The sequence below is a fragment of the Xenopus tropicalis genome, chromosome 8 (assembly GCF_000004195.4).
Source record: "Xenopus tropicalis strain Nigerian chromosome 8, UCB_Xtro_10.0, whole genome shotgun sequence".
Taxonomy (NCBI): Eukaryota; Metazoa; Chordata; class Amphibia; order Anura; family Pipidae; genus Xenopus; species Xenopus tropicalis.
The window spans coordinates 29182412-29199109 of NC_030684.2; the positions used below are offsets into that span (position 1 = coordinate 29182412).

Here is a 16698-nt window from a genome sequence, read left to right on the forward strand (position 1 = left end):
CAAGTCCAAAAAATTTTTTATTTTTTAATGATTTTGCCCCTTAGGGGCCCATTTACTTACTCACGAACGGGCCGAATGCGTCCGATTGCGTTTTTTTCGTAATGATCGGTATTTTGCGATTTTTTCGGAAAATTATCGCGACTTTTTCATTACCAATACGATTTTTGCGGAAAAACGCAAGTTTTTCGTAGCCATTCCGAAAGTTGTGATTTTTTCGTAGCGTTAAAACTTGCGCAAAAAGTTGTGATTTTTTCGTAGTGTTAAAACTTGCGCAAAACGTCGCACCTTTTAAGTTTTAACGCTACGAAAAAAGCGCAACTTTTCACGCAAGTTTTAACGCTACGAAAAAATCGCAACTTTCGGAATGGCTACGAAAAACTCGCGTTTTTTCGCGCAAATCGTATTGGTAACGAAAAAGTCGCGATAATTTCCGAAAAGTCGTAAAGGCGCCAAAAAAATCGCAAAAAATACGAAAAAGTCGCAAAATGTTCGTTTTCCAATCGGAATTTTTCCAATTCGGTCGGAATTCGTGTCTTAGTAAATCAGCCCCTTAGTGTTTAGGCAAACCCTTTAAGTCAGTGCTGTGGTGCCGAGGGCCGGACCTCTAGCATACAGAGTGGAGGGCTGCTAATGGAAGCCAATTTTGACCACTCCCCTTTTTTTTTTAAAGCGCACTCAAACCACACCCATGTTATCACAAGAGCTTTTAAGACCATGCCCACATTTATGGTGGTAGTGCAGGCAGCATAGGGCAGGCAGAGTAAGACATATAGGCAACATAGGGCAAGAAGGGTATGGCACACACAGGCAGCATAAGGCAGGCAGAGTAAGGCACACACTGGCAGTACTCTGCCTACACTATGCTGCCTGTGTGTGCCATAATCTACCTGCCCTACCCTGCCTGTGTGTGCCATACTCTGCCTGCCCTATGCTGCTGTGTGTGCCATACTCAGCCTGCCATACCCTGCCTGTGTGTGCCATATTCTGCCTGCCCTATACTGCCTGTGTGTGCCATACTCAGCCTGCCCTATGCTGCCCGTGTGTGCCATACTCTGCCTGCCCTATGCTGCCTGTGTGTGCCATACTCTGCCTGCCCTATGCTGCCTGTGTGTGCCATAGTCAGCCTGCCCTATGCTGCCTGTGTGTGCCATGCTCTGTCTGCTCTATGTTGCCTGTGTGTGCCATACACACAGGCAGCATAGGGCAGGCAGTACATACAGTGACACAATGCTGGCACTGATCTTACAGTCTGTCTGAGGTGTGAACAGGAGAACAATGTGGGGCTTACAGTCTGAGCCTGAGGGGTGAACAATGCAGAAACTAAAAGGTGTGAACAACACAGGGGTTTCCTTGTTTAAACAGTACCTTCCTATGTCTACCCCTAGCTCCAGCCCTACATTTAATGAATATGCAAATTAGGGTTCACATTAAGTCAAATGTTTTGTGGAGAATTTAACAATTAGTCAAATCTAAAAATGTTGTATTCCATGCATCTCTGGTTATGTGTATAAATGTTCCCACATAATGCATGTCTGCAAGGGCAATAACATGGCAAACAAATCCTACATAAGAGAATATTTTGTGCCTGAAGCTCTGTATTTCCACAGCTTAGTGAGTAAGCAGGTAAATCAGGTTATCACGGTAGATATCCCAGTGAGAAGCAAACATAACAGTAAATATCTGCAAATGGATATTACTTTTCAGGAAATCTGCAGGATGGCAAAACTGATTCAAAATAGATGGAGGTCTGCAAATCTGAACATTGCATATCTGAGGTCCATTGACATTCAGATGTCCTAATCTTTCCCTCTCACACAGCGCTGGACTTATATGAAGAGCTTGTAGTTTAACCAAAACAGAGCATATTCCCAGGAAGTTCCATGTCCCAGCGCCCCAAACGCTACATGCATCCCAACTCTGATCGATGTCTTTGTATTTCACCCTTCATTTCTGTGATGTGCAAAGACTTTAGAAAAGAATCAAAACACATCATCCTCTGACAGTTTCATCAGGCGCAATCATCAGAGGCATCAAAGGCCGGATAAAACAAGAAAAAAAAAATGTTCAGAGGTAACAGGATGAGCAGCAAGGAAAAAAGCTGCAGGGGAAAGAAAATATACGGAAAACAGGAGTTTGTTAACCCACTGAGGTGAGACAAGTAATGTCCTGAAGACTTTGGCTTCTACGGAGAATGCACAAACAGAAACAATCGCTGTGATTTCCCCCCATCACGCTATCATTCATTATTCTTGCAACTGAAATATAGTATCCGATATATAAAGATACTAACATTAAGGCATCTAAGTTGCCATAAATAACCAGATAAATGTTACATTGTCATACTTTAGGGTTAATGCCAGTCACAGACTAGCAATCTGTGCAGGGCCGTTTTAATAAATGGACCTTCTAGGATAACTCTTGCCAGAAGCATCCTACAGAGATGGCAGACACCTCATTTTATTCAACTGAAAAAGCTCTGTAGTATGGTTATTTAATTTCATTGTCTCTTTTGAGGCATCACCATTCTGTCATTTGTCTGCCCCCATGGTTGTTGGTCCCTAGTGGCACACCATGGGACCATGTCTACTTCAGTAAGCGCAGAGCATTTTTTTACTTCCTGCCTTATTATATTGAACTTTACAAGTTTAAGGGGTTATTCTATTACAAATTTATTGGTGCAGTGGGGGCCCACCAATGAAATTTTGCCCTGAGAAAACCGGTACCTTAAAGCAGCCCTGAATCTGCGGGTCCTGGCAAATGCAAGAGAGGCTGCTGAAAGATGCCTTAGACAGTCACTATTTGTTGGATTGGTGGGGGTTGTTTGGGCCTCTGTGTACTTGTAGTGCCAGGGCCTATTCTGAATCTTAGTTCCCAAAGGAAATGTTGAAAATGTCATGCCAGGGGCGTTCCTGCCATGACACAAGGTGAGAACCTTGCCTCAGGTGGCAGCGCCCCTGAGGTTTAAAAAAGGGAAAAAGCTGTACTTTCCCGTAATTTCCAGTTATTGAACCAGCTCTTCTAGTGCAGAGAGCGCAATTGCACTGTCTGTACTAGCAATGCTGCCCCACCCCAGACCCACTTTGTAGCCAGTAAGGTAAGCACTGTGGCGTGGGGGGGGACAGATTTGAAAGAGCTGCCTCAGGGTGGCTTAGGGGCTAGAATCGTCCCTGGGTCTTCCTACTTTCGGGTCAATGCCAGGCCTAGACTGGCAATCTGTAGGTTCTTGCAAATGCCAGAGAGGCTGCTAAAAGATGCCTTAGTCAACCAGTGGCTTGTGAGCAACATGTGGCTCATCAACCCCTTGGATGTTGTTCCCAGTGGCCTCAAAGCAAGTGCTTATTTTTGAATTTCTGGTAAGGAGGCAAATTTTGGTTCCATAAAAACCCAGTATAATTCCATATAGAGCCTTCTGTAGGCTGCCAGTCCACATAGGGGCTATTAAATAGCCAATTGTAGCTCTTATTGGCACCCCCAGGAACTTTATTCACGCTTGTGTTGCTCCCCAACACTTTTTACATTTAATTGTGGCTCACGTGTATAAAAGGTTGGGGATCCCTGCCTTAGACAGTCACTATTTGACAGCTGTCTGGCTGTCTGTGTACGGTGCCGGGACCTATTTTGGATCTCAGTCTGGGCCTGGTTAATGCTCCTTTAACTTTAGGTAAATGTTTACATGAGCTTGGCTTACCTCTGTGCATGATTCTACGGGAATGCATGTGTTCCACAGCGCTGCATAACTGCACAAAGTATTTCCACACTGTCCTCTCTGGAATTAACCTCTTCTGCTTTTTAAAGTACTGGAACAGAGACACAAAATGATATTTGGGTTGAGAAACAGAAAGCAAGAATAATGAAAGGATCCAGACAGGCACAAGTTAAGGTTAACAGCAAGATTACAGACAAAGCATGCGATTAAAGGTGGCCAACACATGCATGTATATCTGGCAGAAAATAGGCCAGATGTTGATCGGACAGGTTTAAAAATCCCATCAGGGTGAGAAGTGCATCAACGTGTTCATGTGGTTCTCATCCTGACCCCCTGCATCCCATCAATGTGATTCAAACGCCTGTCTCTCAACTCAAGGGGGAAATATTGGTGAAAGATTTGCACATTTGACAACCTCGTCAAAAATACGGACACCCCCATTTAATAGACTACAAACTCTTTGCTGCTCAAATGCAGGCTGGGTATTTTGCACACTATTTTGGAGTGAGTTTCTCCTTCAGATGTGAGTAACAAAACTAGGTCTGACATGTGGATTCTAATGAGCATCTAGTCTTAATTACCTTGCACAACATATTTAGCCCTCAGACCCACAAACTGGAACAAATGGAGCTTTAGCCTCAAGCAGATCCTCCTGTTCATTATTTTTATTTTAATAAAATAGTTGAGCAAAACTATCGTTAACTGCTTGCAGTATGTTCTATAATGTAATGATAGAAACAATTATGATTTTTGTTATTTATGCAAAAAAGTAAGGAGGTTAAAAATATGATCTGATCACTGGCTTGATGGCCAATAAGATAAGCCCAATTTGGCCTAGCACACGGGTAGCTAAATGGGGCAAAGATCCATTTGTTTGGCGAAGCTTTTTTATTTTTTCTAATATTTCTGAATTTATCAAAGTTTAGCTTTTCAATTGTTCATGCCTATTATCTATTAGCTTAGCCAAAAGGAACCATCTGAAGCTATGACCAATTTCTGCACAGCCAAAGACAGTTGTTTCCCAACTACAGTTATTTTATCCACAGCACTTTCCAAAATAAGTTAGCATATGATCTCCCACCTCCATAGATACACAAGGAATATTTGCACTTTGCTTCTTAAGTAGCTGTGTTTTTAGGTAACTTTGTCTGTAATGTGGTGACACTTCTTACTTTAATCATCTGGGAGAGGTCTCCGGCATCTGCAAGCTCCAGAACAATGTTCAACTCATTGTCTTCAATAAAGGAATCCAAATACTTGATCACATTTGGATGGTTCAGTTGCTGTCAACAAAAGATTATAAAAAAAAAAATTAATAAACAACACATTATTCTGTTAATAGACTTCAAGGGCTATGGCAAATAGAAACTACTGTCTGCCAGTGTTCGTAGAGAAACGGCCCATATTTTCCCACAATGTCCCATTCGTTTCAGTAAAACACATTGGCACCTATATTTATCACATTTCAATTTTTTTAAGAAAGAAAGAAGAAAACTTACTAAACTTACATGTGCGCTAATATTTTTAGTAAAAAACTTAAATCTAAAAAAAAACTTGATCGATTAAAACTTAAATAAAACTTGAATGTGCTGAATTCATATGCTGCTCATCATTATCAATTGGTCTACCACCTCCTAGACAAATTTTAAAAACCTGAATTGAAAAGAAATCGCTTACATTTTGAATTTAAGTTTTGGAAACTGTAATTCGAATTCAGGAGTTTAAGCACAAAGAAATTGAAATTTCAAAACAATTTTGAATGTTGATAAATCAGCATAATAAATAGCCACCACTTAGCTCATACCAATGCCACAGATATATAAAATATAACTAAAATAACAAACCTTCAGGGTTTCCTTAAAACAGGGGTCCCCAACACTCAGATGTAAAAAGACTTGGAGAGCAACAGAAGCGTCATGAAAGTTCATGGAGGTGCCAAATAAGGGCTGTGATTGGCTATTAGGTAGCCTCTATGCACACTATCAGCTTACAAGGGGCTTTATTTGGTAGTAAATCTTGTTTTTATTCAACGAAAACTTGCCCCCAAGTCAGGGATTCAAAAATAACTACCAGGTTTGGGGGTTCTGAGAGCAACATCCAAGGGGTTGGTGAGCAACATGTTGCCCCTGAGCCACTGGTTGGGGATCACTGCCTTAATAAATAACCACAAAAGCATTTGCAATTGTGACTAGGGGGGTCTCATCACACCCTTAAACAACATCAACTGAATTAAGCATTCCCCAGAAATTGGAAACCCCCAGCTAGGAACCTTTGTATCAGATATACTTGTTTTTTGGTTAACACAGAGGAGAAAACCATTAGGTATTTATATATAACCACACCATGGCAGGCCCCTAGTACTGACCAGTTATGGCCATGGGTACAGTCCTATCTGGACTTGGCTATGGTCAGCAATCATCTGGAAGAGCATATCAAGTGGAGAAAGATGGCACCCACCAACCCTGCTACACTATTCTGATTTTTTCTCAATAGTTTCTCAAATCGTGTCTTTGTGGAACAAAAAGAAAAAGAAAGTGCTGCTTTTGCCAAGTACACATAAAAACTATTGAATAAAGGGAAAAATAACATTTATAGGTATGGGACCCGTTATCCAGAATGCTTGGGACCTGGGGTTTTCCAGATAAGGGATCTTTCCATAATTTGGATCTCCATAACTTAAGTATGCTAAAAATCATTTAAATATTGAATAAACCCAATAGGATTGTTTTGCTTCCAATAAGGATTAATTATATCTTAGCTGGGATCAAGTACAGGTACTGTTTTATTATTACAGAGAAAAGGGAATCATTTAACCATTAAATAAACCCAATAGGGCTGTTCTGCCCCCAATAAGGGGTAATTATATCTTAGTTGGGATCAAGTACAGGTACTGTTTTATTATTATAGAGAAAAGGGAATCATTTAACCATTAAATAAACCCAATAGGGCTGTTCTGCCCCAATAAGGGGTAATTATATCTTAGTTGGGATCAAGTACAGGTACTGTTTTATTATTACAGAGAAAAGGGAATCATTTAACCATTAAATAAACCCAATAGGGCTGTTCTGCCCCCAATAAGGGGTAATTATATCTTAGTTGGGATCGAGTACAAGGTACTGTTTTATTATTACAGAGAAAAGGGAATCATTTAACCATTAAATAAACCCAATAGGGCTGTTCTGCCCCCAATAAGGGGTAATTATATCTTAGTTGGGATCGAGTACAGGTACTGTTTTATTATTACAGAGAAAAAGGAAATCATTTTTAAAAAATAGAATTATTTGCTTTAAATGGAGTCTATGGGAGATGGGCTTTCTGTAATTCAGAACTTTCTGGGTAATGGGTTTCCGGATAAGGGATCCCATACCTGTACAACATTCTTTCACAAAATAAGGTAAATAAATGCTAAGTCTAAGGCTAAGTAAATGCTATTATATTTATAAACAGCTACTGTAACAAACTCTTTTAAGCACTGCCTTTTCTACGGTGTTTGCAGGGACTTCTCTGGGAAAGCAAAAAAAAAAAAAACCATGATTAAAGGCAACTTTGTACATCAGGAAAAAAAAGAAAACTGCCTTTGTACGAACAAAAGGGAACCAGCATGGGACCTATCAATTACCAGGAGCTGGGCTGAGAGTATTGATTCGGCAAGTTATTACCTTTCCGGCATTAAGAGGAGATGCTGACAGACCCACCAAAGCTGCTTTCGCTCCCTCAAACGCATGCAGATTGTGTATGAAAAACATCAGACCTTAAACTATTGTGAGGCAAAGCCACAGAGAGGGCACTTTCCACCTGCACGGTTACAGCAAACTGCTGACCCCGTATCAAGGTAAATACTTTCTCGGGATCGCACTCAGAACTTTCATTAATGTTCCATTTGATTTGTTGAGCTGCTTGGAAGCTGACTCCTGTGTGCTCAGGGTTTGTATCAGACATAATTTATAAACGCGTACACATTAGAAAGGAATGCCCTACAGGCAGTGGAACGGATGCACTGGCTGCTCATTCACAACGCAATGTGACTGCTCAGACTGACTCACCAGATTTCAAGCTCTTTGATGCTGTGATTTGAGTGTTTAACCGGCATTTTTTCTCTCCGCAGGGAGCCGGGCTTTGAGCATACTTGCAAATTTCAAGTGCGAAATGTTTCAAAAATATATATATTCAGCAAAGCAATGCCCACAGGCCACAAAACGTCTTTCTGCAAGATCATTACCCAGGAAATATTAGGAAGATTTAGAGAAGTCTATTCTGTTATGTCAAATATGTTTGCAGCCAGACAGATTGGAGAAGTGTGCATGCTGGTAGGCACATCTCCTTTGGCGCTATTAGGGTTAAAAAAACACAGATTCGGGATAAAATGTTCTTATCCATTAGGGTACTGAGAACAATACAATCACAGAAATGTTCTATAAAGAAGGGAAAAATATCTTTCATTAAAACACCAAAAGGGACATTGCTGCCATTTGTGCACAACTGTATGTGGGAACTGATATCTAGACTTTTGTTGGTGCCAGCTGTTGACCAGAAAAAAACAAAATGCAATTTTCAGCAAGGGCACATAAAATTATTTATCAATTGAAAATGATCTATTAGAGCTAACTGCACCCACAACATGGTAAAATGTGACTGCAATCATTTGGCCACCCAGGCTAGTAATCTAATCACAAGGGAAGCCAAACAGACTTCTCTTGTAAGAAAGGAATATATTTGCTGCAATATTAAGTTGGCCTTTAGCCTGCTAAAGGGGAGATGGGTTGGTGGTTCAGCTTGTAGAGCTTTAGAAAGACTGACCTTGTTGGGCCCGTACATGTTAGCTACCTAACTTACTATGTTACCATTTAGGTTCATCCATTAACTGCAGGTTATGTAAAGAGTTCATGGGGTGGGAGTAAGGGAAGAGGAGACTCCATTTATATGCAGGGGTACTGAACAGCTTCACAACCTCATAAGGTTTTTAAGACTCTTAAATACCAGTGTTTTACTGCCACTAGGCATTTCATGTCCTTAGAGGGGTATTTAACCAGGAGGTGCCTCCATCATTTCCCTAGTGTGTGTCTCTACCAATCAGCCAGCAGCACAATTACAGCCATAGGTGGCTCTGCAAGGCACACAAAAGTACCAGTGCTAGATGATCTCCTATAAGATACAGACTGGAATAGCTAGATTTAGGGAGTTAGATGTAGCCAGTCTTGTTCTTCTAGTCCATCAGACCAATGTTATATGAACTGGAACTGAACATTGGTGCAAAATAAACTTAATAAACTATCTGATAAATTCAACACATAGAAAAACGAAGAATAAAAATTTGGTTCGGCTTTTTTCCATCAGACCTAAAAAAGATTTCTCATGTGTCACTTACATCTATTCTTCTACTACTCCTTAAACTATACTATTTCTGAAGCTCACTTCCGAACCAACCCCCCCCCCCCCCCCCCATCTCCTTGCCCAATGTGCTTTTCTTTCTGAACGCCATGTAAAGTTTTTATCTGAAGCTACCAGCAGGGAGAGCCTTCTGAGTGTCTCAGCGCTCACATATCACTCAACAGGTAAGATGGCATGAAGGGCGCTTTCTTGTGCCACAGATCTGTAGGGGAGCACTTTGAAGATCTCTTATAGGCAATTGAAAGAGGATGAAGCAGCAGGAAGCAATGGTAGGAAGCCTCCAGCGAGAAGTATTCATCTTCCAACTAGTACCTTCTCAAACAGCTTGAAATCTGCAGGATATATCTCAGGTTCTCTACACATGGGCCAGTCTATATCAGCTTAGGCATTTACTCAATCTGTTATGTGTGCATATATCCAATAAAGAATGTTTCTCTATTTTTATATGAAATACACACATTTTTCTTTCAGTTTAAAGAATAAGTAAACCTTTAAAATAAGTGAATATAAAATGAATGAAATTGCTGCTCTAAGCACTTCCACTTTTGCAATTTATAATCATTATTTTTTTTTCAAAGATATTAAGGGGAATGCATACTGTTAATATGAACAGCACCACCTGCTGGTCAGTGTCTGACTGTGACGTAGTCGAGGAAGTTGTCAGGTGAAGGAAATAGGGCTGCTCTGAAGTTCTTCTGATTAGGAAAAATGTACAAAAAGTCATATGAGGTTTCTTATGTTTTTTCTAACTAGAAGAACATCAGAGCAGACCTCTTTCTTTTGCCTGACAGATTTCCTCAACTACATCAAGGTCAGAAACTGATCAGCAGGTGGCGCTATTGTAACAAAATTCATTCATATTAACAATACATATTCCCCTTAAAAGCTTTGAATCTTGAAAAAAAAACAATGAATTAAAATTGCAAAAGTGATTAGAATAGCACTTTCATTGATTTTACAGCCATTAAAGGTTTACTTATCCTATAATGATTATTTTAAACAGCCTACATCCCTTTGAGAATCTGTCAGGGAAATTCAGTTACTGGAGGATTTCCCCAGGTTAAAAGATAAAAGTTTATTTGACACAAGCTGAATTTCCACTTAAGGGGGGAACAATTCTGAGGGTGAGCTCTGCCTATACAGATTTTTTTTTTATTACACCTATATAACAAGCTTCCATGTCACTAGGCCCTCTGCACTTCCAGGTCCTCTTCTACAGTAATACCCATGTATGAACGGATGAATACAGTTTGTCTTTCATGAAAAATAAATAGAAGATTAACCCTACAGAACTTATACAACCCTGCAGTGATTTCAAAGAGTATATAGCATAAGGCAATGATCCCAACCAGTGGCTCGTGAGTAACATGTTGCTCCCCAACCCCTTGGATGTTGCTCCCAGTGGCCTCAAAGCAGGTGCTTATTTTTTAATTCCTGGCTTGGGGCAAGTTTTGGTTGCATAAAAAACAGATGTATTGCCAATCAGAGCCTCCTGTAGGCTGCCAGTCAATATAGGGCTAAGAAATAGCCAATTACAGCCCTTATTTGATACCCCAGGAACATGTTTTATGCTTGTGTTGCCCCCCAAGTCGTTTTACATTTGAATGTGGCTCACGGGGAAAAAAGGTTGGGGATCCCTGGCATAAGGTCTCATGCATGCTGGGTATTTTGGTGCAAGACTGATTTTGTTTGGTCATAATTAACCCAAAACCACCAATTTCTTTGGGGCAGTGCTCATTATTGCAGGAGAATTGGCTTACTGTCTGAATGAGCTTCAAAGATAACACTTGCCTGCCATGTTATCTGACCTAGCTGGGTCCCTTATATAACATAAAATACAATGTAAAAATGTAGCAGCCAGTGATTTTCTGCCCATCTAAATATTTATGCGAGTGTCACAGCGTGCTCTTTCTCAAGCATGCATGCCCCAGGATATTAAGGATAACAAAGTAAGCGGATTTGAAATACGAAACATACAAGGCAATGATACATGTGTTTTGGGGGAAAAAAAAGATGTACAGCTATGCTAAAAACAAAAGGCACCGGTTTCTGGAATACTGGTATATCTGAATTATGGACTCATTTTGGCTTGGTGGAATGCAAAAATTCATGATTAATTAGGGAACTGTTTGTGAGCAGGGATATGATATGCAGACAGCAATAATATGATGGTTTTCACTATCTGCTCTGTAATGCAAAACTCAAGACTTGCAGCACCATAAAGGGTCAGTGTTTGAGTGAAAACTCCTAATGTAGAGTATAGGAAGCATGACATGGACGTCAATGCAGATAGAGGCTAATCGACAGATCTGCTTTGGTTTGAAGGACACCAGTAATTAACTCAACAATGACAGTGCTCCTTTAGTTTGGAAACCCAAAGTAGTCTATAAATGCATAGGAACGATGCTAATCTATTAGCTGTACAAATAGATAGCTGGAGACAAGGGCTTAGTATCTCTGTCAGAATTTATTCTACATATTCTATCCAAATGTAAATGTGTTTATTTTGGCTCTTCACACACATCAAGGTCAGGCCACTTTGGCTGAAAATATTACCACATTGGCTAGCTAAATTTACCAGTGTGCTGCTGATAATACAATTTATATATTTATCTTTGACTCAAAAGCTGTTGTTCTACCAAACATACAGTTTTTATTTGGATACCTTACCTTTAAGAGATCAATTTCTTTAATACAGTCTTGTCTAGCTTTGGCATCCATCATTTCAAATATCTGTGTGAGGAAAAAAATAAAATTACAAACACACACAAAAAATAGTTATTATACTCGAACAGATTTTAATCTCAAACTGAATAAGAAAAAGAAGAAATGAAAAAAATGCTGTAAGAAAGGGTTTGAGACCAAAAAATGGGTCCCCCATGCTGTTTATGGCGGGTCTCCATAATCACAATGCATACAGTGATGTTTCTTCATACTATAAAAAACCATCATCCAGGTCAATATATACAGTCTAAATTAAGTTAGATCAACTTAGTGGCTTTAGATTTATCTCCATTAGATACTTTAGATTCTCTGGGCCAGAACCAGGGGTAGACAGAAGAAGCAAATCTTTGGGGGGTCTGGTAAGTAAGCAAGTGGATAAAGTATAAAGAACTGGACGAGTGTGGTGTTTAGTCATGGTTCTGCATAAAGTAGCTTTGGGCAATATTACTTGCAATAAATGAACACCAAATTAAGTTCAATCGTTTTTTTACTAACAATGTAAAATTGCTTCCCGGAATTCTAACATATAGCACAAAGATCGGCACTGGTTAGTAGACTACACACAAACTTGTACCTGCCAGAGAGGGGACCCTGTTTAATACACAGCATTACAGCTGGGAGCTAGCATGTATGGTATTTTTATTAGTTCAATTCTGTGCCCACTTAGGGCCGTGGCAGACAGGGAGATTAGTCGCCGCACAACAAATCTCCCTTGTCACAGGCGACTAATCTCCCCAAAATGCCATCCCACCGGCTAGAATGTAAATCGCCGGTGGGATGGCATACGTGGCGCCGAAATCGCTGAAGTTTCCTCTCAATGCAACTTCGTCGATTTTGGCAAATCGATGTGCCGCTTATGCCATCCCACCGCCGTTTTACATTCTAGCTGGTGGGATGGCATTTCGGCAACTAATCTCACGGCCCTTAAGTGCCTAAAAATGATAAGTATGATTAGTCTTTTCCAGCCATGAGAACCGCTTTTTTGATAAGCAAGTGGTTGTCTACTTTCTTCCCTATATGCAATTCTCACTCAGTGATCTGAAATGCCTTTGTTCTCACAAAGCCTAGTAATCTGTATACACAAGAAAAGTGGGAGGAGATAAGAGAAAAACATAAAAGCAGAAAAGAAAAGCACACATCTACACATCGCTAATTTATTGTGCATACATTAGGAAAATAGATTAAATGGAAATGTATATGATACTTTTACCTTTTCTTATCTTTACAGACTTCAGGAATTTAAACCAATAATTAGTGATTTTGATAATGAACACAGAAATCAACTCATTAACAGGCATGGGATTCGTTATCCAGAATGCTCCAAATTATGGGACAGCCATCTCCATAAAATCCATTTTAATCAATTCGTTTTACAAATGATTTCCTTTTTCTCTGTACGAAAAAAATCCCTTATTTGGAAGGCCGCAGGTCTCATACCTGTACTGACAGGAAGCCAAATTATTTAGGCCAGTGTAAAAAAAATGGCTCCTGATACCATCCAAGTGATGGCAGTCAGTGACCTCTATAGTATCCAACTCGTGTGTGCCGCAACAGGTGATTGCCAAGCCAGTGGCATACAGGAGTGGGTGATCAGAGGTGGTGTTGTTCTCGCTGTTGTAGAAAAGGACAAGTAGGACATAAGCCTTATAATCTGTTATGCAATTAGAAAAGGTGCCAATTTATTTATTTTTCTTTGCATTGACTCATTTTAATGTAAGTACAATTAGCATTACTTCTGCGGTGATGTATTAAGATACTTATGGGGGAATGTAATGTCTCTAACAGAAAAACTGGTCGCAATGGGACAAAATTTTAGCTTTTAGCTAATTTTCGGAACCCTTTGTATGTCTTGCGACAGTAGGTTTGCGATTGCAAACTTTTTAGTTTGCACAAGTGTGTAGTGTATGTAATAAAGCGTCTTAACCTATTTTTGCCTTACAATTCAAGGAGGTGTGAAATATTCTCATTGTTAAATATGTGTCAAATATTCTCAATGTAATAAATGTTTAGTAAACAGTATTACATTGTGAACAGCACTAAACATTCGCAAAAACACCGTTTTACACAGTGCTTACGATGTTTATTACAGTTCCCCACAGATACAAGAGATGCAAGTCACCAAGAACTACACATAGTACATTGTTTTGTTCTCCCAGCCTTGGGGTCACCCATGTTCTATGGCAATCTCATAATTAGTATTCATGAGCTGTCTACAGTTGGGTTGCTATCTAATGAGGTTGACCAGATTTTATGAAATTTCTCGGGGCAACCCCTGGATTCATAGGTTAGCTTGATTAAAGACACAGATGTGTTAGCCAGGGTGAGCCAGGCTTCAACTGCTGGGAGTCAGGAGCTCATCCATCTCATTATAACCAACTTTTTTGCATATAAAAAGAATAGTACTGATCAGTATTCTGATTCTATTTCATCAAGTAAACCTAGGAAAAAAATCCTGGAATGCATCAGTTAAGGCAAAAGCGCTCTAGGATTTGTAGTACTTAGCATCTGGCAGATATTCCCTTGTGAATTTTCTGTAGCTGTTACCCTATCTAGGGCAGTTTGGTGACGGAGATCGTGGATTTACATAGTTCAATTGCAGGTATGCAAACTGCATCTGGAAGACATTGGGCAGTTGGAAATATCTAAACTGTCATCATTTTCCCCAATTTTCTTAGTTTTGCACTTGGGTAAATGTTGAAAATTTGTTAATGAATCTTATGCCCTTTAATGTCCAGTAGTTTTGCAAATAGGATAACTGTGGATGGTTTAAGTTCTTCCATAACAGTAGATAATAAGGAAGAGAAGATAATCTGCTCCCCTGATACAGGTATGGGGACCCATTATCCAGAATGTTTGGGACCTGGGGTTTTCCGGATAAGGGGTCTTTCCGTAATTCGGATCTCCTACCTTAAGTCTGCAAATAAAATTATTTAAACAGTGATTAAACCCAATAGGACTGTTTTGGCTCCAATAAGGATTAATTATATCTTAGTTGGGATCAAGTACAAGGTACTGTTTTATTATTACAGAGAAAAGGGAATCATTTAACCATGAAATAAACCCAATAGGGCTGTTCTGCCCCCAATAAGGGGTAATTATATCTTAGTTGGGATCAAGTACAGGTACTGTTTTATTATTACAGAGAAAAAGGGAATCATTTTTAAAAATGTGAATTGTTTGATTTAAATGGAGTCTATGGGAGATGGCCTTTCCGTAATTCGGAACTTTCTGGATAATGGCTTTCCGGATAAGGGGTCCGATACCTGTAATTTGCAGAATGCTCTTCATTCATGAATGGATTTTGTTGCTGGGCAGCTTCTATAATTATCTATAATCTTAAGATTTACCTATAACTTATATTTTTCATTTCAGCAGTTTCATTTTTAGAGCCTTCTGGAAAATTTTCTGGCACTGGCGCTTTATAAAAAAATCATATCAGTGTTTCCATATATGTTTGACTGCTTTAGGGCCCCGGGAGCAGAGATTTCCAGGCGGGCAAAAAAGTGCCCTGTGTGACATCACCTTTAAATTAACTTTCTGAGACAATTTGCAATTGGTTTTTATTTTTTATTCTGTGTATGTTTGTTTGTTTTTTAATTATTTAACTTTTTGTATAGCAGCTCTCCAGTTTGGAATTGCAGCTCCTATCTGGTTACTAGGGTCTTGTTTACCTTGGCAATCTGGCAGTGGGTTTAATTAGAGACTGGAATATGAATAGAAATGGGAATGAATAGAAAGATAAATAATAAAATGGTAAGCTCAGTAGCAATATTTTTACCACGGTAAATGAGGTGTAGCAGAGGAAATGAGCAAATAATTGAAAAACTATAAAAAATTAAGACCAATTGCAAAGATGCTATGAATAGGATATTCCATTACATACTAAACATTAATGTAAACGCAAACCACCCCTATAAGCACCCCTCCATATAACTGGTAGTCTTTTCAATGCTTTATATTAATCACCTTTGTCCAGTCAAATATTTTGTACAGGTATGGGACCTGTTATCCATAATGCCTGGGACCTGGGGTATTCCGGATAAGGGATCTTTCTGTAATTTATTTATTATTTCCATAACTTAAGTCTGCTAAAAATCATTGAAATAAACCCTATAGGCTTGTTTTGCCCCCAATAAGGATCAACTATATGTTAGTTGGGATCAATTAAAAGGTACTATAACTACAGAGAAAAAGGAAATCATTTTTAAAAATTAGACTTATTTCCTTATAATGGAGTCTATGGGAGATGTCCTTTCCGCAATTCGGAACATTATGGATAACTGGCTTCCAGATAAGGGATCCCATACCTGTACTACTGGGTGCAGAGTTCTGTTCTGCAGCGCTTAACCATAGGGGGCTAACGATTTTGAAACACTGATAAATTGGAAACGTACTGAATTTTTTTGTATTTTTTACCGAGTAGTAAATGTTTAATGGCTCAGCATTAACATTAATAAACAGTAGTTCCAATCTCTTACTAAATTTAGTTAAAATTTCCTTTTAAATCATCCTTTCCTCTCCATTACACCACAGAATTTGCTTTCCCTAGTAATCTATTAATTTATATTATTTCTTCAATAAAGAAAAGTGCATAGACAGACAGCATTAAGCATAAGAATTGGCTCTTATTGACCAGACCCTCCCATACGGCAGCAGGAGCCATACACAATGTGGCCTTCTGTAAAACTGCCCTCACTATATAAAACGGATACGGTTTCCATTTAAATCATCCTTACACTTTGAAAAGCCACTTTATAAAAAGCTGATGGGAGTTCTGGTTTAAAAGCTGTCTGCAGGCTCCTGGTAAATGTGATCAGATTTTTACATGCATTACAGAGAGGTGAAAACAGCTTGTAAACTACTCATATGGGATTAGCAGA

At 39.3% G+C, this 16698-nt stretch overlaps 1 protein-coding gene across 3 annotated transcripts in view; it reads right to left on the minus strand.

The window, feature by feature from the left end:
* nek6 (NIMA-related kinase 6) overlaps positions 1 to 16698 on the minus strand; it is a 135699-nt gene that overhangs the window by 18427 nt on the left and 100574 nt on the right. For all 3 annotated transcript variants that reach the window (NM_001006699.1, XM_012953020.3, XM_012953021.3), the window contains 3 exons: positions 11765 to 11827; positions 4879 to 4989; positions 3689 to 3797 (listed from right to left, as the gene is read on the minus strand). In NM_001006699.1, the coding sequence (NP_001006700.1) occupies positions 3689 to 3797; positions 4879 to 4989; positions 11765 to 11827 (283 nt within the window). The remainder of the gene's footprint in view (positions 1 to 3688; positions 3798 to 4878; positions 4990 to 11764; positions 11828 to 16698) is intronic.